General features: G+C 40.4%; 1 protein-coding gene across 5 annotated transcripts in view; it reads left to right on the forward strand.

Annotated features, from left to right (window-relative positions):
- The window catches only part of LOC113435178 (uncharacterized), a 45,961-nt gene that overhangs the window by 20,649 nt on the left and 235 nt on the right, over positions 1-25,077 (forward strand). For 2 of the 5 annotated variants that reach the window (XM_087934958.1, XM_026698867.2), the window contains exons 9-19: positions 4,525-4,610; positions 6,155-6,285; positions 6,910-6,969; positions 9,689-9,755; positions 11,678-11,772; positions 12,616-12,744; positions 17,353-17,467; positions 18,519-18,656; positions 20,012-20,178; positions 20,996-21,084; positions 23,275-23,904. In XM_087934958.1, the coding sequence (XP_087791084.1) occupies positions 4,525-4,610; positions 6,155-6,285; positions 6,910-6,969; positions 9,689-9,755; positions 11,678-11,772; positions 12,616-12,744; positions 17,353-17,467; positions 18,519-18,656; positions 20,012-20,178; positions 20,996-21,084; positions 23,275-23,470 (1,273 nt within the window). In that variant the 3' untranslated portion in view covers positions 23,471-23,904. Of the gene's footprint in view, positions 1-4,524; positions 4,611-6,154; positions 6,286-6,909; positions 6,970-9,688; positions 9,756-11,677; positions 11,773-12,615; positions 12,745-17,352; positions 17,468-18,518; positions 18,657-20,011; positions 20,179-20,993; positions 21,085-23,274; positions 23,905-25,077 lie in introns of those variants that run through there. The other 3 variants (XM_087934959.1, XM_087934961.1, XM_087934960.1) reach the window with 3 other exon arrangements.

A 25,077-nucleotide genomic window follows, 5' to 3' on the forward strand; every position in this document is an offset into this window, starting at 1 on the left:
TTGACAGGGGCGGCAGGAGCTTACCCATTTTGTGATCCTCGTCGTCCATGCCCGGCCACCAGGCGTAACTCCGGGCCAACGCCTTCATCCGGACGATGCCAGGGTGCCCTCGTGTAACGCCTTCAGGACGGGTGTGCGCAGAGGTTTTGGAATGACAACTCTGGTCCCCCATAACAGGCAGCCCTGTAAACTGGAAAGTTCTTGCTGGCGGGTTTTGAACGGTGAGAATTCAGTTGAGAGATTGCCGCCCGGCCACCCCCTCCGTACCCAGTCCAGAACCTGGGCGATAAGTTTATCTTTTTGGAGTGGAGAGCGATGTCGCCAGCGGTGACTGGGATGTTGAACTCACTGGCATCGAAAATGGCATGGACCGGGCTGGGTCCTCCACGGGTGCTGGCAGCGGGCAGCGACTGAGGGCGTCGGCGTGGCTGAGGTTTTTCCTGGGCGGTGAACCAGTTTGTAAGAGTAGGCCGCCAGGAATAGGGTCCACCTAGTCATCCTGGGGGACAAGACTTGAGGTGTTTGTTTTTCTCCTGAGAGGAGCCCCAACAGTGGTTTGTGATCTGTGACAAGTTCAAAATTGTGACCAAAAAGAAATTCATGAAATTTTTGACCGCAGCAACGGCGGCTAGGGCCTCTTTGTCAATTTGGCTATAATTACGCTCGGTTGTTGACAAGGTCCTAGAAAAGAATGCGATTGGCGCTTCGGAACCGTTGGGAAGTCTGTGGCTTAAGACAGCCCCAATCCCGAAAGGTGAGGCATCTGCAGCTAAGACTAGAGGAAGGTGCTGGTCAAATTGTATTAGGACAGCGTCCAAGTGAGTAGCGACTTGACTGCTTTAAAGGCGTATTCCTCTTTGGGACCCCAATGCCACGGAGTGTTTTTGTCTAGAAGTCTATGCAACGGTTCAGCTACCGAGGCTTTGTGGGGTAGGAATGACGCATAGAAGTTTAGCAGACCCAGGAAAGCTTGTAATTCTGACTTGGAAGACGGAGTGGGTGCCTCGTGAATGGCTTTGACTTTAGACTCTACGGGGTGGATGCCAGAGGCATCTATTTTATACCAAGAAAGTCCACCTGCCTGGTGGCGATGGCACACTTCTCCTTTTTAGTTTGAGGCCATGCTGCCGGAACCTATCCAATACCGCTCTGACTCTGAGAAAAAGTTGGGACCTGTCCCTGGCTGAAATCAAAATGTCATCAAAGTACGGAACTACGCCAGGAGGCCTTGCAGTATCCATTCCATTAATGACTGGAAGATTCCTGGGGCGACGCTTAACGCCAAATTGAGGCGCTTGCAGAAACGCCCCTCTGTGGGTGACAATAGTTTGCAGTTGACCGTTTGGTTATCCACAGGAAATTGCTGATAAGCCTGTGACATATCCAATTTGGCGAATATGGTTCCCAGTTCAAATGTGTGTAGTAAGTGTTGGATTACTGGGACTGGGTATGCGCTAATCTGTAGATAGCGGTTAATTGTGGTTTTATAGTCAGAACACATTCTGATACTACCATCTTTTTTAAGGGTGTGACAATTGGAGTCTCCCATTTAGCAAAATCTGTGGGCTCGATCACCCCTTGTTGGAGCAATTTGTCCAGTTCTGCATCCAGCTTAGCCGCAGAGCAAATGGTACTCTGCGCGGTTTTAAACGGACAGGAACTGCTTGGGGTCCACCGAAAAGGAAATGGGTGTACCATTATAACAACCCAATTCATTGCTGAACACATCAGCATAGTCTGAAAATAGTGAGTCGATATCGGAAGGTGAGACAGCATGTACTCCCGTTAAGCTAAGGCCGAGATAGGGGAACCAATCCAACCCCAAAAGGCTAGGGAGGGCACCATCTACTACCACTAAAGGCAGATGGCCTTTAAAGGATTTAAATCTAACGAGGAACTTGCTTGTTCCGAGTACTGGAATATTCTTCCCTGGTAATCCCTCAAGGTGAGACGACTCTTCTGGAGTTGCTTCCTGGAGAGGTTGGGTCGTATTTTCTTGAGTGTGCTCCAAGAGATGATTGATAATGCCGATCTGGTATCGACTTCCATAAGACAGGGTTTACCTTCTAAATGAATAGAGAGGGTAATTTTATTAGGAGTCAAAAAGTGTGGTTAGCTTGGTAGCACGTATAACAATTTTCTACTTGCCTGGGTGGCCCGGAGGAGTAAGGGGACAATGCCTTTTGTGGAGCTGCGTGCGTTGCCTGGCAGGCCCTGGCGATGTGGCCTTTCTTATCGCAATTGTTGCAGGTGGCGTTCCTGAACCTGCAAGTCGTTCTGGCATGGGACCCCCCGCAGGAGAGGCACAACAAGATGTGTTTGGGCACGTTGCCGTTCTTTGGTCTAACTCCTACCTGTGGCTGTTTGAAAGGTTTGAGGCGATGTACTTCTAAGTGTTCGGTGGAGTCTTCTTCACTCACTGCTTCTTCGGAATGGACAGTGACTGGACTGGGTTTGGCTGCGCTTCCTTGTATTTCAGCGGCCGATTGAGTCGCTAGTTCAGCGGCCAAAGCTTCCTCGATTGCCTGGGTGAGGTTGAGGTCTTTTCTAGCCAGCAGCCACCTCTGTAACCTTACATCTCTGACTCCACAAACGAGCTGATCCAGGAGCATGTCATCTAGGTAGTTTTTAAATTCGCAGTGGAGAGCTGCGGTTCTCAAAGCGGCCATATACTGATTGATAGATTCTCCATCTGTTTGTTTTCTCACTACGAAAGGCAAAACGTCTGCTATCTGCGATGGCTTTGGAGAATAATGGTTAGAGAGGGTCTCCAACAACTCGGACCACGGGCGTTCTTTAATTCCTGGGGCGAGTAAGCGCTGTGGCGATGCTCGAATACTGTGGCTCCGCAGTAACTCAGGAAGTACGATTTCTTCCTGTTCTCTGTAGCGTCGGCCAGACCGATGGCATCAAGGTAGTGATTGAAGCGGTTTCTGTAAGAGTCCCACTTGTCTTCATCTGGCTTAAATGGCGGGAACGCCGATTTGAATTCATATTGGGTTTTCAGTCTGTTGGTAGACTGACCAATCTCTCTGGGAATACAATGGCCCTGATAAGTGTGGCTTTCAGTCTGTTGGTAGACTGGCCAATCTCACTGGGAATACAATGGCCCTGATAAGCGTGGCAACAGTAGCTTGCAGCTCTGCCCCAGCTTAGTGTTTCAGCTCTTAGAGGTTCTCTCTGTGTTTCACGCTCTATGTGACTCTGTCGGCTATGGCTGTAGCCCGTAACTGACTTCCGTTTGAATTTTGCGCCTTCCCAAAGGCGTAGGCGGCTGTAGCTGTAGCGTCGTGCTGACAGCTATTCAAATCGCGCGCCCAATGCGTTCTGGCGGCTGCGAGTACAGCGCCAAGCTTGCTAACAGCAGAATTCGAACACAGCAGTTGAATTCTGCGCTTCAGTGTCGGCGGCTGAGGCTCTCAGCGCCCTGCTCTTCACGTAGCTCTTTTTTTTTTTACACGGAGCGGCTACACGCTCCGCTTTCACTTCTGCAATCCACAAACTGACCGAGCTCTCACGGCGCGGCTACGGTTCAGCGTTTGGTGTGTGATTTCAGCTCTTTGCTATTGCTGCTGGTTGGCCAGATCCCACCTTCGTCGCCAATGTTATAGCTCGGAAAGAAGGGGAGGCCACACCAGAGCATTCCAATAACACACTTTATTCAGGGGAATAAAGGGGGCTGTCGCGTCTGCTTCTAACCAGGCAGACCTACCAGCGAACAGCGGCTGGCTTGACCTAGCAGCCGGCTTTTATAGCCGGCTGTCGAAGGGAGCCAGCCAATGGGGGCTGCAAACGCCCCCGCAGTATGAACGGACCTGAGGGGGAACTTGTGTCAGCCCCGAGGACATAACAAAAGGGGTCCAAATCTGTACAAGGGCAGATTATGATTCATGATCCAAAAAGGAAAGGGATTGGATTGTGACGTTGTGTCCTATAGATTCAATACCCTCACCCTACCCCCATGGACACCACTGCCTCCAAGGAAGATTGTTTTGGGGTGTTTACTTTTGTACATGCCCAGGAATATTTTCTAACTTTTTTCTAACTTCTGCAACAGTAGGCAAAGTTAAAGTAGTGGATTGTCTACTTTAGATCTCTTACTGTTTTGTTTAAAGACAATATTTGGGCCATAATGCTGATAGAGGGCTAAATCTTTCTCCTTGGGATATTTCCCCACAATTCAAAACTTGCCAGCTTAATTCAAAGGAAGAGACACCCGTGTGTTTTCATTCATTGAACATTTCAGCTTCAGGGACAGGATGAACTAGGTAAATAATGCTGGGATCCCAGTTCAGATTGCTTTCCCCAATATTCACAGTTTGAGCAGTTGCAATCACAAATCCCCTCCTGTGTTTCCTGTCAAAAATGTATCATCCTTGAGGAAATTTTCTTCAAGGTTCCTCCCAATCAGAAGCGTTTTGATAAGAGGTTTTTTCTTTTCTTTTTTTTCTGCAAAGTATCTAATTCTGTAAATGGATTAGCTATCAATCATGCAAGGCACTATGCTTGTTGTTCCACTTGCAGGAGAAAAAAGGTCAAAGGGAAGGCGCTCACACCCTTTTTGCTGCAGAGGGTAAATGAGTTGTCTGGTGGAGAATCACTGAAGTCCAGTATCCTTTCCTAATCCCACAGCTTCTTCTGCAGCTTTTCAATCTCTCCTCCCCTCAAATACAACTTCATGATTTCTTCTTGCTGTATCCATACAGGGTTCTGCAGTATTGCTGCCTGACCTGTCCTTCAAAAGTCACTGAGTCACACCCAAAGCATGTTTTTACTGATCTCAACTGAAGTTGGAGTAGCAAAGCAGCTCAAATTGCTCTGAGGGTAGGCAACCAAGGGAAGCAATCAGAGAGCAAAGAATAGGGGCAGTATGGAAGCAGTCATGGTTCTTCCATCTGTGAGACACAGGACCATGAATCTAAATTGCTCCTTCAGGAAAGTCATAATTGAGAAGTTATTCCTATTTGCAGAATGTTTATGTTAATTTACAGCCAGATCGTGTCAATGGCAAAGGTATAGATAGGCTTTTCCACATTGGGCTTCCCAAAACACCAGTTTACCAGTTGGGTTTCTTTGTTGTTTATTTGCTGTAACAATAGAAATTGGTATTCATTTTTTTCTAGAAGAGACTACCATAGAAACCTGACTCTCCTTGCCATTAGCAAAAATCCTTAGTCTCCCTTTTGGCTTGGAAGATATCTGTGTTTTAGGCAGAGTAGTGGGATTTTGGGGGCCAATTAAGAGCATTTGTGAGAGGAAGAGGTTCATTTATGCAAAATACAAATTCATATTTCCCTGTTCATCTTGGAATTCAGAGTCCCTAGAAATAATGTCTATCTGCAAATTTGAGCCAGTCTTTTGCAAAAAACAACATTTAGAAAATCTTCATTGGAAACAGAAACGATTAACTTGATCTGTGGCACTGTGTTGATAAGCAGCAGATCTTCCAACCTAGAGTCGATGAAAAGATTCCAGTGGAATCCTTCATCCTCTACTAATAGGTATGCATGACTCAACTGTTTTGCTGTGGTGTTTGCAGAAATTGGACCAGATGGGAATTCAAAACTTTTTCTGATCTTAAATTCTTATGGCAATCATTTTTAAAAATCCAGTAAGCGTGTTTCATGATTGGTTGATATTTCTTCCTGCATCGTAATAGTAGAATCAGAAGATACTAGGATGGCCATCTATGTTACATTACAAATATTGTGTAGTTGTATAAATTGTCTTGTTTTGTTCTAGCTCAAGTTTAGCGTGTGTATATGTCAGTATATGTAAATTTTAATGCAAACGTTCCTTTTTTCTATAATATATTTTCTCTTTTGAAGTAATGTCTGTATGGCCATTCCAAAAGGCATAAGAGTAGCAATAGACAACAGGATGGGTTTTGAGGGTTTTGAGTTTTTCTTTTTCTTTCATTGTTATTGTTAATTGCATAAATATCCCATCTTTTCTCTGAGAATGAAAGGAGAACGAAAGGTGATTTACACAAGAGTGAAACATTCCTTCTAATTTTATTCCTGTAACAATTACTCGGTGAGGTAGGATCCAGTATAGGATCCCAGTATTCCACACTTGGCATCCTAATTACCATACCTTACTGTTTCAATTCTTGAGTTGTTATATTTTTCTTTCCTCAATCAATTGGAATCAGATATTGCATTGATCAAGAATAATGCCATAGTGGGCAGTCGTATTGCTGTAGCCCTGAATAAGCTCCAAAAAGGTCAGGGCAGGAGAGGCAGCTTGTCTCAAAATGAAAACATACCTGATATGCCAAGACCAGTGAGTACTTATCCCTGTTTTTGCCTTTTTTTCAAGAATTTTGGTGCATGAATGATTGGCTGAGCTGGGCCATTCTAATTGTTAAAGTGTCTGAATCATTTAGGTGAAGGGTATCAATCTCAATTTAATTGAGGTCTTCATCAGGGCTGTGGTTGACCTTGGGGGGTTGTGGGGCATGTCTGACTGGGTAGCCAGGGCCAACTTGGTAGGCATGGCCAGCTTGACACCACTCCTCAAACTGCTGATATGTTTCCTCTTCACACTGGGTACACTGGTCTGAAGTGATGCGGGCTGGCCCCTTACATTTTCCATCGTGGACTGGATACACCTCTGATTTAGGTCAATGTTTACTGTTTACTGTGTAGATGTCTTAGACAAAGGATATTTCTACTGCCAACCAGCACTATTTACTGGGCTATAGGCCATAGAAAAGCCTAAGATCTGATAGGAAAATAATTTTAGATAATGAGAGTCCCTGAGCAGCTAGTTGCTCTGCATTCTTGGAGCAATTTATCTGCTTAATTGAATATTCAGTTTACACTTTAAAGTGGAAGACCAGTAAAAGTCAAATAAAAGTCCAACTGAATGCTTGATAACATTTTCACATTTCTGTTTCCTTTTCAGGTAGTCATTGGTGGCATCAACATTGACATCATAGCCAAGGCAAAAGCTGCAACAATAAAAGTAATTGCAATTGCATTTAATAATATTCAGATTTTACTCTCCATTTGGTCTGTGACTTTAGAACTTGCTATCTTCTTTTCTGAATAAGAGGTATGCAGGCTGGACTGAGACAATAATAGAACATGGAGACCAAGTTAAATTCAAACTGCTTGTAGAATAGCAAGTAAATTTGAAATGCAGCAAAGATCACCCACTGCCAGCATAAGCAAAGGAAAAAAAACATTCTCTAGAGTCTTCAGTCAAAAGTGCATATTGCTGACTATCCTCATTCTGACCACCAAGGCCACCTTTTCTTTAAAAAGACTTATATACAGGGTTCAGCACTCCCTCCTTATATCAGCCATGAAGCTGATCTCTCAAATTTTCAGAGACATTAAAAAAATTAATCACAGAATAACAAACCAACAACACAGCAGCAGAAGTCAAAAGGTTGAGACCCTCAATTTTTGATGCAAAAGCAGCCTTTGTGTTAGAAACAAAAGCAGGGAGAATCAGAACTCTGTATGCAATTCTAAGTTCAGATTGCTTAGGATCTGAGCAACCAGCACGTGAGCCTGAAGATCTAGAGGTCCACCGCAAAACAAAGCCGAGGTTGAAGTCTGTTGGTCCATTTTATCCCCTGGTCAATCTGTATCCATTTGTTGTGATGGTGCTACAGTGCACAGAGGTTTTGCTCCTGGAAATTCACAGCTGAGATGCAGAAAGTAATTCCTATGACTTCTACCATCAAAAGCAATGAGTTGAGACCCTGGCCTCTTATGAAGAAAAAAAAAACCACGGTGGGCCATCTTTTACAACGGATAGCAGTATTAAGTTAAACACAACATTGAAATGTATTGGCCAGGTTGATTGCAGGTTACAGATACTACTGATTCAAAAGTAATAGCTGTCCAGAAATCCCATCTAGTGGGAATATATTGCTAATAACATGAATCAAAAGCAGTGGAAATGTTTCATAGCAGATACTGCTTACCTAAGCAACGGCTTGAATAGAGATGTTTGCTTTATTCTCTGCCTAGATGGAATATTTGGTGCCAGGTGATATAAAGACAACCTTTGGGAAAACCAACCATTGTTGCATTTCCAACTGTCAGTGATTTATCTGACAGGTGGCTCAACCGAAGAATAAAAGAGGTGCAGTAGTGAGATTTCATTAACATGAACTATGAAAAACCTTCCTAATGCTTAGAGACAGAAAGAAAACACACACTATGATAAATGAACCCAGATGAAGTGTTATACTATACAGGTAGTCATCGACTTACAATAGTTCATTTAGTGACTGGCTCTAAACAGCTCTGAAAAACGTGACAACCATTTTTCACACCTATGACCATTATAGCATCCCCATGATCACCCAATCAAAATTCAGATGCTTGGCAACTGACTCATATTTACAATGGTTCCAGTGTCCCAGGGTCATGTGAACCTTTTTGGTGACCTTCTGACAAGCAAAGTCAATCGGGAAGCCAGGTTTACTTAATGACCGTGTTACTAACTTAACATCTGTGGCGATTGGTCTGTAGGAAAGATTGCAAAATGGGGCAAAATTCACTTAACAAATGTCTCACTTAGCAACAGAAATTTTGGGTTTAATTGTAGACATAAGTCTTGGGCAACCTGTAGTTTAGAAGACTTGCAAGGACTGACGCAGGTAAAAGAATCAGTTTAATAAAAAACATCTGTAGGAATTCCTGATATCAGTCCAGGAGACAGAGACATATTGTAATAGGACCAAAAAGTGACATTCCTACATTAGATGACTTAACTGAAATGTGTTGGACTATAGAAATAATTTGAAATCCACTTTCTGCCTTGCTTTCATTTATGGCACTGACTTCCTTTTTAAATTCCCTTATTTATTTTAAAACTGGGTTTATCTAACATGCCAAAAAGCAGTGTGGCTTGCTTCATTTTAGCTTATTATACAATGAGGCTTTTTTTAAAAAGAGGTTTTTTGGACTTCTTTTTAAAGTTCCATATTTACCATAAGCAAAATGGGGAGAGATTAATTCAGATGCTGTTGCATGCAACTTGACAATTTCTTTGCAAAGTTGCCATCCCAGATGGTGGATTATAATTCATACTGTATCAGATCCAGCCTGCTTGTCAACATCTGGAGAGTGACAGATTCCTGAGTCCTGCTTCAATCCATTTATGCTAGAAGCTAAGAAATACCAAGGCACGTTTATTACCTTTACATAAAATTTTATCTTCTACCTCTGCTGTATTGCTTGACAATTATTATAGAGATTTGTTAGCTGAGCCTGTTCACAAAACTCACCTTCCCCAAGCTGCATTGCTTAAACCAGTTCCAAATGAGCACTGGTGAATTAGTTAAGTAGATACAGATGGAACCAAGGAATCTCCAACAATGTTTTCCTTCATTTAACAATGATCCATTATCACAATATTTACTAACTCTTATATTTGTGATTGCATATAGAAGTGAAATATCCAGTTAGAAATGGCTAATAGTAATTAGTGAGAGTGGATACCACTAATATGTTTGGAAATTGAAAGTTGAAAAATTTGACATGCCTTAATTGGAGATGCTGTCATGGCCATGTGAAAAACGGTCATAAATTACTTTTTTTCAGTGCTAAATGAACCGTTATATGTCAATAGGATAGGATAAAGAATTGTAATCCACCTAATCAAGATCCCAGTGAACTTCAATTTCTGCTTTATTTTATTGATGTATCTTCTGTACTTTCAGGATGGAGGGCAGACAAATCCATCCACAGTGAGACAATCTTTTGGCGGTGTTGGCAAAAATCTAGCAGGTAATTCATTCCAATTGTTTCCGCAGTGGGTGTCTACAATTTCTAGCATCGTTCCCTCTGACCAATCCAGATCTGCTGGACTACCTCTCCCATTCCTCTATTTAGCATGGCATCAGACTAGGAAAGGCTGTTTCATTGTATAATTCACTTTAAAGCTTGCCATTATAAAAATACAGATCATATTCAGTTTGTTTCATGTTCATGATATATACAGTTAGTATAATGGTGTACCCCCAACCTGCAAGCATGCAGGGCATTGGGTATGGTTAGAAGAAAAATAGCAAGAGCAATAGCACTTAGACTTATATACTGCTTTACAGTGCTTTACAGCCCTCTCTAAGCAGTTTACAGAGTCAACATATTCCTACAACAATCTGGCTCCTCATTTTACCGACCTTGGAAGGATGGAAGGTTGAGTCAACCTTGAGCCTGGTGAGATTTAAACTGCCAAATTGCAGGTAGCTGGCAATCAGCAGAAGTAGTCTGCAGTACGGCACTCTAACCACTGCACCACTATGGCTCAAAATGGCAGGAAAGATAGCTATGATGTGCTCAAAGAAGGGAAGTTCAACAAATAATAATATAATTCAAACTATGCTGTTCAAGAGTCAGCCGCTTCACTCTCGCTCTCCACACATATACTGTACTATGCTTTCTCTCTCTTCATAGCATGAAGCATTGTAGTTTAGTTTCAACTCTAACTCTAACCCTAGCCCCTAACCGTAACTTATGATACCCACTCTATTCTCCCAAACTCTATTCTTGAGTCACAGCAAGCAAAATTACTGGGATAAGAAAATAGGTTTTATAGAATTCTTTATACAATAGAGTTCTTTATTGGCCAAATTTGATCGGACACACAAGGAACTTGTCTTCAGTGCATAAGCTGTCAGTGTACATAAAAGCTATAAGTGATAAATCATAAGATACAACACTTAATGATAGTCATAGGATACTAAATAAGCGATCAATATAAATCATACTAGGAAACTAAATAAAACAATATAAAGAATAAAGATACAAGCAACAAAGTTATAGTCATAAGTAGAAAAGGAGATAAGAAATAGAAAGGATGAGAAGAAGAATAGCCTTACTATTAGCCTTACTAAATAGTTTGACAATGTTGTGGGAATTAGTTGTTTAGCAGAGTGCTCATTCATCTGTCCCTTATTAATTCAGCTGAAAAACACATATCATTTCCCTGATCAAATTACTCCTGACTGACTTGGGAAAGGCTCTATTTCTCTCTGATCCTCCCAAACTAAACCCTAAATGGGAAAGAATTGTAATTCAAGGCTAGACCATATGCTTTGCATCCAGAGGGTTTCAAATTCCATCTTCAGCATCTGTCTTAGCACTTTCCTTTCAAAAAACATCCTCTCCAGAGACAATCCTACAAATGTTTAAACAATCTTTGAAAAGCGTGTGCAATGTCAGTGTTGGTTACATTATGTATTTTATCCCTATTGTTTGCTGTTATGTTATTACTTCCTTTGCTTTTTGCTGTTGTATCTGTTTTAACCTGCATGCCATCTAGAGTGACTGTTGAACTGGATAACCTTATAAATGCAGACCATCCACCCATCCATCTGTCCATCTGCTAACCTATTATTTGGAATTTTAGTGGGAAAATGGTGAAGCATCCATCTAGTCTTATGGCTGAGCAGAAACTATGGACTGACATCATTGTCCACAATGCACAGCAATCTCCCTTACAGTATACCATATGCTAATTTCTCTACATTACAATGGCACAAGACAAGGTGCCAATAGTTGCAGCTCTTCTTCCTCCTTGCTCCAGCTCAGTAAATGATAGGACACAGTGGATAAATAGCAGGAAATCCCAAGAGCCTTTCACTTTGATATTCTGGTACAAATATTCAACCAAGTTTAGCTTCATTTTACTTCTTTTTCTTTTTTAGATTGCTTAAGTCGTCTTGGGAAGATGCCTGTTTTTATCTCAGTCATGGGGAAAGATGAGCATTCAGAATCTGTTCTGCAACACTGCAGGCATATGGTAGCTTAAACATTTGAGAATTGTTAACTTATGATCTTACAACATTTTAGTACAATATATGTACTTCCAATTTTCTCTTATTTATTTATTTGTCTGATTTATATAGCAGCCCATCTTATAAAACAAATAATTCTGGGCAGTGAATATTTGCTTTCATTCTTTGTTTTCCTTTCTTTCAATTTTATAACTTTGAGTTTTAATTTTTATGTTTTGTTTGCCCAGTATTCATCAAACCAACACCTTCTTTTAAGTAACAGACTATATGGGCAATATACCGTGGAAGCTGTTATATTCAATCGTAGATTGCATAGCTTAATTTGCAGGTTGGATGTGGTGAACATGAAGTTTAAATATTTGCCCTCTATATGGACAGAATCTAACCTGCAAATTATATCCATCTTTTGTTTTTAATATCTTAAAAATATTACATTCATTACTGTTTATTAATTTGATTGTAAACCATTTAAAATAATGGTAAGAAGTGGCATTTAATGTAAATAAATGAAATTGTTAAGTGGTATAGGCTGCGCCATGGAAAAGCAGACTTGGAGAAGGTATCTCAGCGAAATCTTAAGTGTTCAGGAAAGACGTCCATGGAGTCTCTCAGTCATCTAGGTCACGGTTGTCCCAAAGAAGTTTTTTCAAAAGGCAACTGGACTTTCTTTGTTTTCTCTTGAAGGTGTTTCATTTCTTATCCAAGAAGCTTGTTCAGGAAGGAGTCTATAGGAGTACGTAGTCCTGCAACTCAGTTGCTACACAGGGCTCAAAAAGTGAAGAGTAGAAAAGCAATTTTTGAAAACAAAATAAATGTTGCTGATGTTGTCTCTCTTGGTTTGCTTTAAGGATATGAGAGGAGTCTTACAACTGAAAGGACACAACACAGCAACTTACTGTGCTGTAATCACAGGCACTGGAGAACTTACCTTTGGTTTGGGAGACATGGAAATCCACCAGCAGATAACAGAGCAATATGTAAGGTCTTCCTATGTTCTTCTGATTACAGTGTCTCCTATTGATTGAATTTTCTTTTTCATTGTCATTGTTTGCTTTCTTAAGGGCAGAGTGCAGCTTTTTGATATTCAACATAGATACTGTCCTCATTTATACTTTATCACAGTGTAGACAATATCAGTTGTCTCCTTTAATCACACAGTGTCGTCCTCACTGGTCCTAGTATCTCCTTCCCCCTCATCCCCTTGGTCTGTTATTATCCTATTTCTATGCTATCACTTTCATGATATCATATATTTTGGAAGTTTTACTAAATTGAAGTACAATCTGTCTTGCAGTTCATAGAGTGAAACTTCTATTTCTAGTATTTTGCAGCCAGGAACTTTCAATGACCACAGAGAACGTGATTGATGATGACAGAACATCTATGGAATAAGCTGAAGCCATTTTTTCAGTTTGTTGCATCAGGGTTTTGGCAGATGAAACATGAAGGCTGAAGGCACTTGTGTCATCCAATTTTAGCCTGTTGTAATTTTCCCCCAAAACAAAAAGATCCAGCAAATATCAGTCCTGCTAACTCTTGGTGTGTTCTGACAGGTGTTGGGGTAGGGCATCTACAGTTTGTAGTTTACATTGTCCAACCTTCTCCTAAATAAAACAAAGAGTTGAAAAGATATACAGGATTATGCATTTGTGTTACCTTGGAGATTTGATCACATCTACATTTTATAATTAGCTACATTTTCTTTATTTCTGTCTTATTTGCCCTCCAAAGATCTTAGGGTGGTAGAAATGATGTTTCCTAGTTCCAAGTTTGTTTTCCTACTGGAAAATCCCCATGCTGTGCCCCTGTGAATCATTACCCTCAAGGCTGGCCCAGGTAATCTGTAATTCTAGACACTTTTGCCTATAGTGGATTTGTTCTTCTGAGCTTATGATGGACTGCTGAAAGCCACTTTTTCAATTTTGCGGCCTCCACCCACAATTCCTTCCAGATGTTGATTTCTAATACGTGCCTACCTGTGGAGATATAAGTAATCGTGACTTGCTTGATGAGTGAGGCATATTTTAGGACTCTAATGGAAGAGGCGATTAAGAGTGATTCAGATGCAATTCCACCCTTTTCCTCATGATTGAAAACAGTTGAAAAAAAAAGCGAAGACCTTGCCCTTAACAGCTGATCATGTTTTCTTAAGAAAGCATTATGCATGTCAGTAAATCACTTATTGCTAGACCTTTAAGAAACAAACATTCATTTTTGAAAGGAAAAACAGTGATCATTCTTCCCACGGCATCACCACACTCTTGAAATTCCCATTTGCTTTAATCAAAGAAATGGTTGATTTGATTATATGCCAACAGATCATCGTTGACTCTTAGCAACTACATAGATTTTTTTCTTCATGATGATCTGTTGCTGACTGGTCTTTAAGTTCTTCCAATGGTGCTCCCACCACCATTATACCTACCTACTTTGCTGCTATCCCAAAGGTGAATTTTCCAAAGGCAACTGGACTTTGCTTTTCTTGAAGACATTTCACTTCTCATCCAAGAAGCGAAACATCTTCAAGAAAAAACAAAGTTCAGTTGCCTTTTGAAAAATCATCTTTGGGACAGCCATGACCTGGACGATTGAGAACCTCCATAGAGATTTACCTTGCTCCTAGTCATCCTCTTCTTTTTTTCCCCCTTCCAGTTTTCCAGCCTTTCCCTATAGAGCTATGTCTTCACATAATATATCTGAAGTAGGATAATTTGAACTTCATCATTTGTGCCTTGAGTGAAAACTCTGTGTTGAGTTGTTTGATAATTTATTGGTTTTTCAGTATTTTCCAGAATGTTCTCCAATACCAGAGTACAAAAGCATTAAACCAAAAAAATGAGGGTGGGGAGAGAGGAATAACCATTAAGTGATATATATTTTCTTATACAATAACAACAAAATTCCTCAGAATTTTTATCAACCTCAATCCACACAAGCACTAGGCTGTGTTTCCTTCTGTTCCTTTAACCCAAGATTTGAGGTATAAGGAGGTTTCAGGGCAGGCAGGAAAACCTACATCAAAGGTGGGTTTGTATGGGTGCAGTGCAGATTTGTCACAGTGAATTCCAATCTGTGTAATTAGCAGTGAGCTGCTAATTTTGACAGTATGTTTTCTGAGCATCAGTAGCTCAGTTTTCTCAACTTCTAATGCAGAAACAAGAGACTGTTAGATGACCCCTAAAGAAAACTTAAGTCATTAAAAAGAAGAAGAAAAAAAGGGGGGGACCAGCTGTAAGACTAGCAGTGCATAGCATAGCCTTGTCCATTTTGCACTGTTACATTGCTCAGTTAGGCTCTCCTTGAGCAAGGTTAGATCTTTGTTACCAGCTGCTTACTCAAACATGACTAATGCAATATATTGAGCAAAATGTTCAGCTTGATTTGCTGTGTTAGCTCACTCATTTGCATGTCTGTATGGAAGCCAGCAAAGTTTACATCTGAGTGAACATACCAAGTGATTCCAGTGCACAGGTTATGTCATGCAAATATGGATTGTAGCAATGCTGCAAAGAAGCACTGCTCTTTGGGTAGGTCACATTGAAGAAGATGGACGTTGGCATTAGAAGGCATAAGTTAAGCAACTTGGTTTTGGACTGCAAATCCCTCTGTCTGAATTTCAAGTGTAAACACAGGAGGACATCTGATGTAAGGCAATTTCATACCCTCTCTCTTTTTCTTCCTAATACGTTTCTGACAGACAGATGGTGTGGGAATTAATTCTCAAGCAGTCAGAGAAGGACAACACAATGATGAATCAGACTGTTTTCTATTGAAGGAACAGATGGAATTTTCCTCTTTCCAAAGTGGAAGCCAAGTACACAAGGCAGCCAAAGAAGGGGGCACAAAGGGGCATGATAGTAATTCCATCAGTAGGATTTGTGCTTGAAACACCAGTTGCCCAAACTCTTCCATTATAATTCTAGCTTTTCTATAATAAGAACTACTGATTGGAAATTTTAGGATTCTTGTGTGCTTGCTTGGTGCATGCTGAACATTGACAGATGGGTAGGTGTTGCTGTTATATAGCAGAGGCAAAGAAACATACATCTAGCTTGAAACCATGGTACTTATTTTTATTCCATATGAAGTAGATTTTTCATTGCAGTGAAAGCTGCTACTTTTCAACTTAAGTATAGCCCACTTGAAAGCTGCTTTGCAGGTGACTTTTTTTTAATGGCTGAATATTGTTTTGCCAATCCTAGAATATTCTGTCTGAGAGGTAAAAGAGACATATGTACATCTTCCTCTACTGTAGAGCAGAAGTGTAGTAGCTATGTTCATAAGGTGAGTTGTAACATCAACCGATAACCCAGAAAAACTCAAAGAATGTGTATCTGTGCACCCAAACTTGGCAACTCTAAGATGTGTGGACTTCAATTCCCAGAATTCCCCAGTCAGCCATGGCTGGGAGTTGAAGTCCACACATTCTAGAACTGCCAAGATTGGGTGACACTGGTCTATACTACTATGCAATCAGTTGTTGTATTTTCCTGCCACATTTAACCAGTTATTTGGCAGCTGGTGAAATTGACTTGAGTTCTGTCAGCTTATCATTGTAGCCAAAGTGGTAGCAAGAATGAGGCATAAATCTGTAAGCAAAGAGAGCCCAGATGATAGATGGATGTGAGAGAGGATAGGTCTGAGAGTGAAGCAGGAGAAAATTGTCTGGATGAACCCTATGGACCGCCCCCCATTTCTTCCTGTATTCTTTCTTTGCCCCATTGTCTGTCAGTCAAACTATTGGGGGGCACACACTATTGGTTTTTCAGAAGACTCATGGAACCCAGTTCAGAAAGAGCTCAAGTGGCAGGTTACCAATATGGAGCAACTCCGAATTAGGAATCTGTCACTAGCAATCTAACAATTTGAAAGATATCTAAAACCTCTGTTCCAGATACTAATCCAGATTTATTCAAGTCTTCCCTGATATACTTCTAAGAAGGAAAAAAATGTAATTTTTGTCTTCATCAGTTGGTAATGGGTGAAAGCAGAAACAAAGACAGTATAATCTACAAACTTCTTGTAAGCTTCATTACCAAGGGAGATAAATTCAGATTGGCAGTACAAATCATTCGGGCATACTTGTCTGTCCTTCAAGGACTTGAGGAGTGTCTATGAATTTGGCCACAAGGAAGAGACCCTGATCCTTCAGATAAAGGAGTGATTTACACTCTGATTGCCAACTTTAATTTGTTCAGACAGTAGTAAATTTGTGGGATAATAAAAATATTAGCACATGGAGAGGAGAAATGTAAACACGAGACTATTGTGTTGTATAAGCTAAACAGGATGGGAGACCCCAGGGCTGTAGGTTAGATGCAGATGTCAAGCAACATCCTAGAAGACAGTGGCAAATTAATTCTATATTACTGTGAAAACTCTAAATTGAGCTTAATGCAAAGGAGACTTCATATTCATGCAAGTGACAATATTGATTTAGCATAACATTCCTTCCAAAGGACCTGCTAGATTATCTTGCCCAAATGGGATATGACCAACCTGCAAAATTCATACCCTGCATTTGTCACATTCATAGAATCTACTTGGTTTTTCCATTGCCAACTGTCTCCTGCCATTCCCTTCAGGTGTCACAGTTCAAGGAGAATCTGTGCTTGGCTCCAATAATATGCATTGATGGGAATGTGCCAGTTTCTACCATTGAGTACATCTGTCAGATTGCCAGAGAACATCACTTAGCAGGTAAGAAGAAACATGTTGGTACAGGCATGAAATATATCACTCTACTTTTTTAATAGTTATCATTGCAAAGGAGCAGAATCTGGATGCTCCAATGCAGCTTCCAGAGCCCCGCAAATGATGCTATTTAAAATGCAATTTCATGGAAGCTGACATAATTAATCTCCCATCTGAACTATGTTGTTGCTTCCTTCTAGACCAGGGGTGTCAAACTCACGTCATCATGGTGGCATCACGTGACGTATTGTAACTTTTCCCCACATCATGGGCATGAGCATGGCTAGTGTGTGATGCATCTGGCCCATGGGCCGTGAGTTTGGCAGCCCTGCTCTAGACAATAATATTCCTTTTTTTCCTTACTATTGATTGGTGGATTTTGGTAGTTATTCGCTCAGCATTTGAGACCTTCATGCTTGTTAAACTTGCTTTTACAGGGAGAAGCTGTCCAAGACACTCCATTTGGCATATTGGCACTGGATATCCCAGTGCTTGAAGTAGAATTGGATGTTGTCATATGGTTCCAACAATTTTGGTCACGGTGTTTGAGTTTTAATTTTTATAGTGAAACTATAAAGCATTTATATTATCATTACCTGTAATCTGTCCTATTTTTCATTCTAACATTCAGCCAGTATTAGACAGCTAAGAAATATGTTAGTTTGTTCACAGATTAAGGGAGAAATGTGTGGATCAAACTTGACACCCAGAACTCAACAGAGAAGAAAGTAGTTTTGTGGAAGAAAGTAGTTTAATGCTAATGAGACAATTAGCAAGATAGGTGCATCTTATCCAGGCAAATTGATTTCAGCCTAATCCTTTTGAATGATCAGAACATAAGAAGCATCTCTGACTAAAACTTTAAAGTTGTGTTTTTATGTAGTGGCCAACAAGATGATAATGATGATTATGATTATGATGATGATGATGATGATGATGATGATGATGATTTTGCACTATTGACATTTTAACAAAAAATGCAAAGATAGAAGCGTTTTAACTAAATAGGATGCTTTGTTTGTCGGAATCACTGACCAAATGCAATGCTTTTTTCAAGTGTACTATGAACCTACGGATGTCAACAAAGCTTCGAAGCCTTTTCTTTCAGAGAGTTGGAGAGGTCTGAGCTGCATATCACCCAACCTTCGGGAACTCAGAGCCATCAGTCAGACCCTGGGAAATCCTGTGCCAACAGGTGAAGCACATTTGGGAATGACAGTAACAAAAAAGTATTTATAATTTATAGCTTGGAAATATTAAACTTACATTATACATTATTAGTCCCTGGTTAACAATTCAGTACCATCTTTCTACTTGGGAATTGCTAGTGGGAAAAATGTTTAGAGGTAACAAAGTTGGTTTCTGGAACTTTTAAGTAATTAAAACATGGAGTCTATCATTGAGCTATGTTCCCCTTTGAGACATGGTGGTGCAATAGTTAGAATACAGTACTGAAGGCTATTTTTGCTGACTATAGCTGCCTGCAATTTGGCAGTTCGAATCTCACCAGGTTCAAGGTTGACTTAGCCTTCCATCCTAGCATTTCTGCTAGTTTTGTCATCTTTATCAGCCATTCCTCTGTTGTGGGTGTTTTAGAGTTGTAATTACAATTTCTGATAATGACAGCAATCATCATCTTAACTATAAAATATTCTACTTAAATAAAGGAATAAACAAAAAGAAAGAAAAAGTTAAAGAAAATCTAATGTTCTCAATAAGTCAAAGCCACAGATTCCTTATTTTCCTGCTTTCTTAAACTGTTAACACAAGGGAAGGGGGAAAGGGGGAATAAAAAACTTTCATGGATTATTTATGTTTGAAATATACCAAAGTGACCAACCAGGCTAGTAAATTATTTTTTGGTGGCCTATTTTCCATTGTAATCTGATATCAGCCTCCTTTTGTTTGAGATAACTGGTAGCCACTTTCAGATTGTAGAATTTCTTCATGTCTTTGTCCAGGGCTTAACTAAAATGCATGATATGGGGGAGGACATGTCTATCCCAAAAGATGTGTTCAGTTAAACAATTTACTCCTTTTTACCACTCCTGGGAGTCAATCTGGAAATATCATTGTTTTTTTTCCCATTGTATTCTAAAACCATTTCCTTCCTTTTATTGTGTTCAGACCTCTAAAAGAATTCCACCATGACAGATTTGAACTTCCAAAGGATTAAAACTTAGCACATAGGAACCTCTAATAGGACAGTTCCTGGGAGGGTGTGAATTACCATAGCAACTACAAGTTAACCTTAATACCCTTTGTCGATAGATTATTTGGAGCCAGTCATATATTTGCACTCCAATTTATCTCAAAGGTTTGTTATTGTGAAGATAATTATTGTCAGTGACACCATTCAGATATAATTACTGACATACTTCCTTCTACCATTCATTTCCATATTTCTTTTGAAATAGAAATACAGTAAATAATTAATTCTAATTTCTAGTTCCTCTTAGTGATATTTTAAAAAAACTGTGAACGGTCAATTATGAATTCAATGCTATCTGACCGAGTTTCACTCTTATGTTTCTGGAATGGAACCTACAGATCTGCCATCAAAAGTGGAGGATATTATCAAGACTGCTACTGCTCTGGTTTACCCTTTATTGAGAGGGCTACACTGTGTGGTAGTAACTCTTGGTCAACACGGAGTCCTGCTGTGTGGCCGAAGCAAGGGTGGAAGTGTCTCTCTGCACCCTCAAACATGCTCTGAGGTAAAATATGTGAAAAACAGATGGGAAAATAGTGAAACTAGCATTTTCTTTGAAATACTACAGTTATAGGGACTGCCATATTAGTTATAGATGATTAATTTCCCGATATACAGAATAATTGAGAGAATGGCCTGTGATGGATTGGAATGTGGCTGTGATTCTTTCTTCTTGTTAGCATTGTGCATTAGCATGGTTAGCATGGTGAAGGTAATGATAGATCATCTCCTAGCTGCTTTTGAGCGATTTGGTGGTAGAAATGTTATCTGATAGAATGGCAATATGGAAACACCTTTAGGGATTTGTTATGGATAAGGAAATGAAACTACAAAGGCAAAGGAAAAAAATTAGAACACTAGTTCCTCTTTGGATTTGAGAGTTCAGAAGACCGTGCAGAAATCTTCCCTTCAATAGTGAGGACTTGCCATTAAAAGATCAAACATGTAAGAATTCCTGAAAATGAAAAAGTCCATTCTCATCATTTTTAAATTATGGATTTGTGTTTGTAACATGAAAATGGAGACTTGAATATGGGAAATAGTACCTCTTCTCATTGGTCCTTCCTTTTCAATTGTTGATTACAGTCAATTCTCCTGCTCAATTCCCCTGTTTCAATTGTAATACTTGAGGGCTACGAGTTCAATTCATATTACCATCACTTTTCTCCAATCAGGCCTGATTAAATGAGTAAGGAAATTCTCATCTTGTGTCATGTTCACCTTTAGCTATCCAGAACATTAGTATTTATCAGAAGAGCAGGAAGGCATCTTATACTTGTCTCCAGGCCTAGCTCCTTGAATTCTCCCATTTCATTTTACAGAATGCTACAGAGGAATTACGTGCTGTTCACTACCCAGCGCTCCCTGTCCCCACTGAAGAGATAGTGAATGTCTCTGGAGCTGGTGATAGGTACTGTATATACTGCTAATTGCTCGTTGAATGTGTGCCATGGCTGTAGAGTGTTCCACCTCCCTCTGCTAGATCTTTGAAACTTAGGTTGCTGTGACAACACAACAATGCATGCAGATATGCCACATTGCTAAGGAAAGCACTAGCCTAACTATTTGTTTGGACATGATGAGAGATAGAAAGCTTGTTGTAAACTGTCACTGTTCTGCATTGTTATGTAAGAAAAATACATGGAGTTATATTTTATGGTTATGTTTTGGGAAGATAATTGAAGCTTTGTTCCACATGCCTGGAGACACAACTATTGTAAAAAGACCACAAAACTTTTTAGGATATGTTCCCCAAGAGCATCAGGTACTTTTATTAATGTAGAGGGCAATTCTGGGCTATCCAATTCAAGTCCATTTCATGTATTGAATATTATTTTTATTGATAATGTACCCAAGTTGTGTATATATTTTGTACTAACCTATTCATAGTTTTGGTACTAAGTTACCTAAATTGCTAGAAAACATAATATATCTCAGTGCAGGAAAGGCCAATAAAGAACCATGTAAGAAAGTAGTTATGGCTCTGTAGATTTCTTCCTTGTCCAGTAGTGACAGAAACAATAGTACGTTATATGTCCCATTTACTGTGCCATGAAGAGGCCTTGAGAAATATTTTAAAGTACACTTCCTTGCTACGTTGCCTCCATCTCGTCCTCAGCCCATGGTAAAAGGAATCTAAAGCTGCCTTAGTTCTATTGTTAAACTAATTTTCTCTTGTGCCATGACAAATCATGTCTGCAACACCTCACTAGGATGGTTGATAAAATGGTCAAGGTTTGGGAATTGTCCAGCTGCAACTGACAACTCATTTGCTTCATTATATTTGGGCAATGCTTTGAGTTAGCACTTAGCAATAGCAGTTATATATTGCTTCGTGGTGCTTTACAGCCCTCTCTAAGTAGTTTACAGAGCCAACATATTGTCCCCAACAATGGGAGCTGGGTCAACCTCGAGCTCCATCAGGATCAAACTCCTGGCTGTGGACAGAATTAGCCTGCAATATTGTGTTCTAACCACTATGCCACCACATCTCCCCTCTGGCTCCATTTTGACTTTGGCTGTAGAGAAACCATCAACTGACTTGTTCAGAGTGTACCAATCAGGCAGATTTCCCCCGTTCCTTTTGTTTTGGGAGTAATTGTGAGACAATCCCATTAAAAAAATCTTCTGGCTGACTGATTGGTGGGGTATAGGAGAGACACATGGCAAAGCACAAGGGAATTCTTTCTCACTGTGTGAAAACTCTGGGTAGGTTTTTGTGTTCCTTTTGTTTCTGACAGTAGAGTATCGAATTGCTTTTTTAAAAAATCTGCTAATAACTTGTGGCTGATTTCCTTAACTTAATTCCTTAATGGTAGATAAGAGTCCACACTGTATCTGTTCAAGCAAAATTTCATCAGGCTTTGGTCTCGAATGCTTAGTTTTGGATTTTTACCCAGCAAAGAATTGAAATTGGTAACCCAACTGGCATTTTCCGCTCAGCAATTTTATTGCTGGCTGCAGGGGCTCACATGCCCTGCTCCTAATGTCTGACTGTGGTGAGAATAAGGGTGTCATCTCCTCACCTGGAAGGCTTTGAAAAGCAGTGGTCATACAGATCTGCCTGAATTGTAATTGCCTGCATGCACTTAGTTGCTCAGGAATGGTGAGCAGAGGTACCCCTTCCATATGCAAAGACCATGCTGTTGTGATATTGTCAATGCCCCTCTGGACTCTTTGAGAAGTTGAATTGATGAAGAAGAAGCTCAGTTCCTCTTGCAAAAAAGATTTTGCAGTGTTCCGAATCTGTGGACCAGTTGGCTTCTGACAGATAGAAACTCCTACCTCTGCTTCCTAACATGAGTTTTCCCCTTTTCCATCTTCAAGTCAAAAGTCCACATCCTCCATTGTTATTCCAAGGGGAAGTTTTGCCATCTCCTTCCCCGTTCCACCAGAGTTATTGGTCATGAAATGAGACAGTAGGACCACGCTTGGTTCTTGCTGGGTACACTTTTTTGGGGTGCTGCTGGTATATGCTGTGAAGTTACTTCAGAGAGTAGGGAGGAATAAGGGTGGTGAAAATGTTCTTAATGCTCATATTCCATGCTTATCCCTTACCCTAGTTTATGGTCTAGCTCAGCCCACAATATCTCTTTTGCAGTTTAATGGCTGGAATCATCGCTGGGCTGCTTGCTGGGGAAGACACAGATAACTGCATCCAGATGGGCCTCCTCTTAGCCAGTCTTTCCCTCCGCTCTTATGAGCCTGTTTCTCCAGAGATCAACAGCAGCAGTGTGAGCTTGGCAAGGCTCAAGGCTCAGAGATGGCCTGTGGCCAAGATATGGAAGTTGTCTTAGCTGGAGTTGAAGGTTTTCTTCCATTTCTCCTCTAGTCTTCATAGATGGAAGAGAAAAAAAGAGTGCCTGAATCTTCCTGTGGCCCATTCTATATTATTCTAACTCTGTTTACTATGTGTCATGCCCCAGCATATATTTTTTATATATAGTGTTGTTGCTTTCTAGCCCCATCTAGTGGCTGGAGGGACAAATACCAATCTATATTGTTTTGAGGCTGACCCAATGCCTTTACCCATCAGCCTGCATTCTCAAAACAAGTGCACGTTAGGAAGCCAGACTCCATTTTCCTTTAGCATGTGGAGGAGGCAGAAACACAAAGAAGAATCCATCTTAAACTGTGGCACATGTTCATCCAAGAACAAACCCACATCCCACATACAGAGCATCGCTTTTTCACCATATCCTGGTCTTTCAATAAAGCATCCAGATCTACACACACGGTCTGTTTTGTTGGAGGATAGGTGGGTTTAGCTGCATGTTGAGCTGCACACAGACTAATGTATTAAGAGGACAGAATACTGCGTATTAATAAAAATTAAAAAAAATCTATCGCAGAGCTCATCCCAAGCCTTGTACACACACACACAAACACACACACAAAAGAATTAAATCTACACTTGATCATGCACTTTTGCTGGTATTTTCTTAATCTGCATGATTCCTACTTCTAATTGCTATGGGAATAAGCAATATATTAGGCAAAGCAGCGCAGCCTCCAGTTAGAGATGCTGTTATCAGGAGGAGGAATATTCCCATTTTTGTGTAGTCTTTCCAAAAGCTCTACCTAACTGGAGCTTGCATCCCAAATCTCATTTTACATATTGCTTATTTAAAATTGTACAGTATTGGAAGATATATTATCTTTGATGAGGTATATACCTAAAATGCCTTTACTCATAATTCCAACAGAGCAAAAATGATTCAATGGTGTTGGAGAACTTGATTTAGGCTGTATTTTTAAAGAAGTGTTTAAACGATCTCCCTAAATTAATGCACAAATTGAAACTCAAATATTCCTCAAAGTTCATGTTTTCTGAATTTAGAGGTGCCATGCTAGTCTCAAAAATACATAAAAATTCATGTTTTAGAGGGAGAAATAATAGTTTCAGTAAAAACAGCGGGGCACAACGGATTATCACTGCCACTGACATGGACTGATCTGTTTCTAATTACAACAGTTGAACAACAAAAAATCAGGAATGATCAATACTTCTACAATAGGACGGAGGGGAGATGTGCTCATCACTTGCTCATTAGGCAGAATGTTTTCTTTCTTTCCTTCACCAGCAATGTTCTCAAAGTGCTTTCGAGCACCTGCTCATCCCCCCCCCCCCCAAAAGGGAGGAGTAGGAAATGTTCCATTATCACAATGGAGGAGAAAGATGGCATTAGGCACATGTCTGAGTGGGAGTACATGCTTTGCAAAGAAGTTGGGTGTTACTGGGATGGAGCAGTGAGGGTGGGGAGGAAAGAGGAAGAAAATTTCCAAGGAGACGATACAAGCCATAAAATTGATATCATAATAAAGGGGGGGGGGGAAGAGATGTGTATTTGTGTAAGAGAGGATGGGGTGGGGGAGGGGAAGAGCTGGGACAGTGAAGGCATAA

This window comes from Pseudonaja textilis, chromosome 5 (assembly GCF_049901715.1).
Source record: "Pseudonaja textilis isolate UNSWEBS1 chromosome 5, rPseTex1.2, whole genome shotgun sequence".
NCBI classification, from domain to species: Eukaryota; Metazoa; Chordata; class Lepidosauria; order Squamata; family Elapidae; genus Pseudonaja; species Pseudonaja textilis.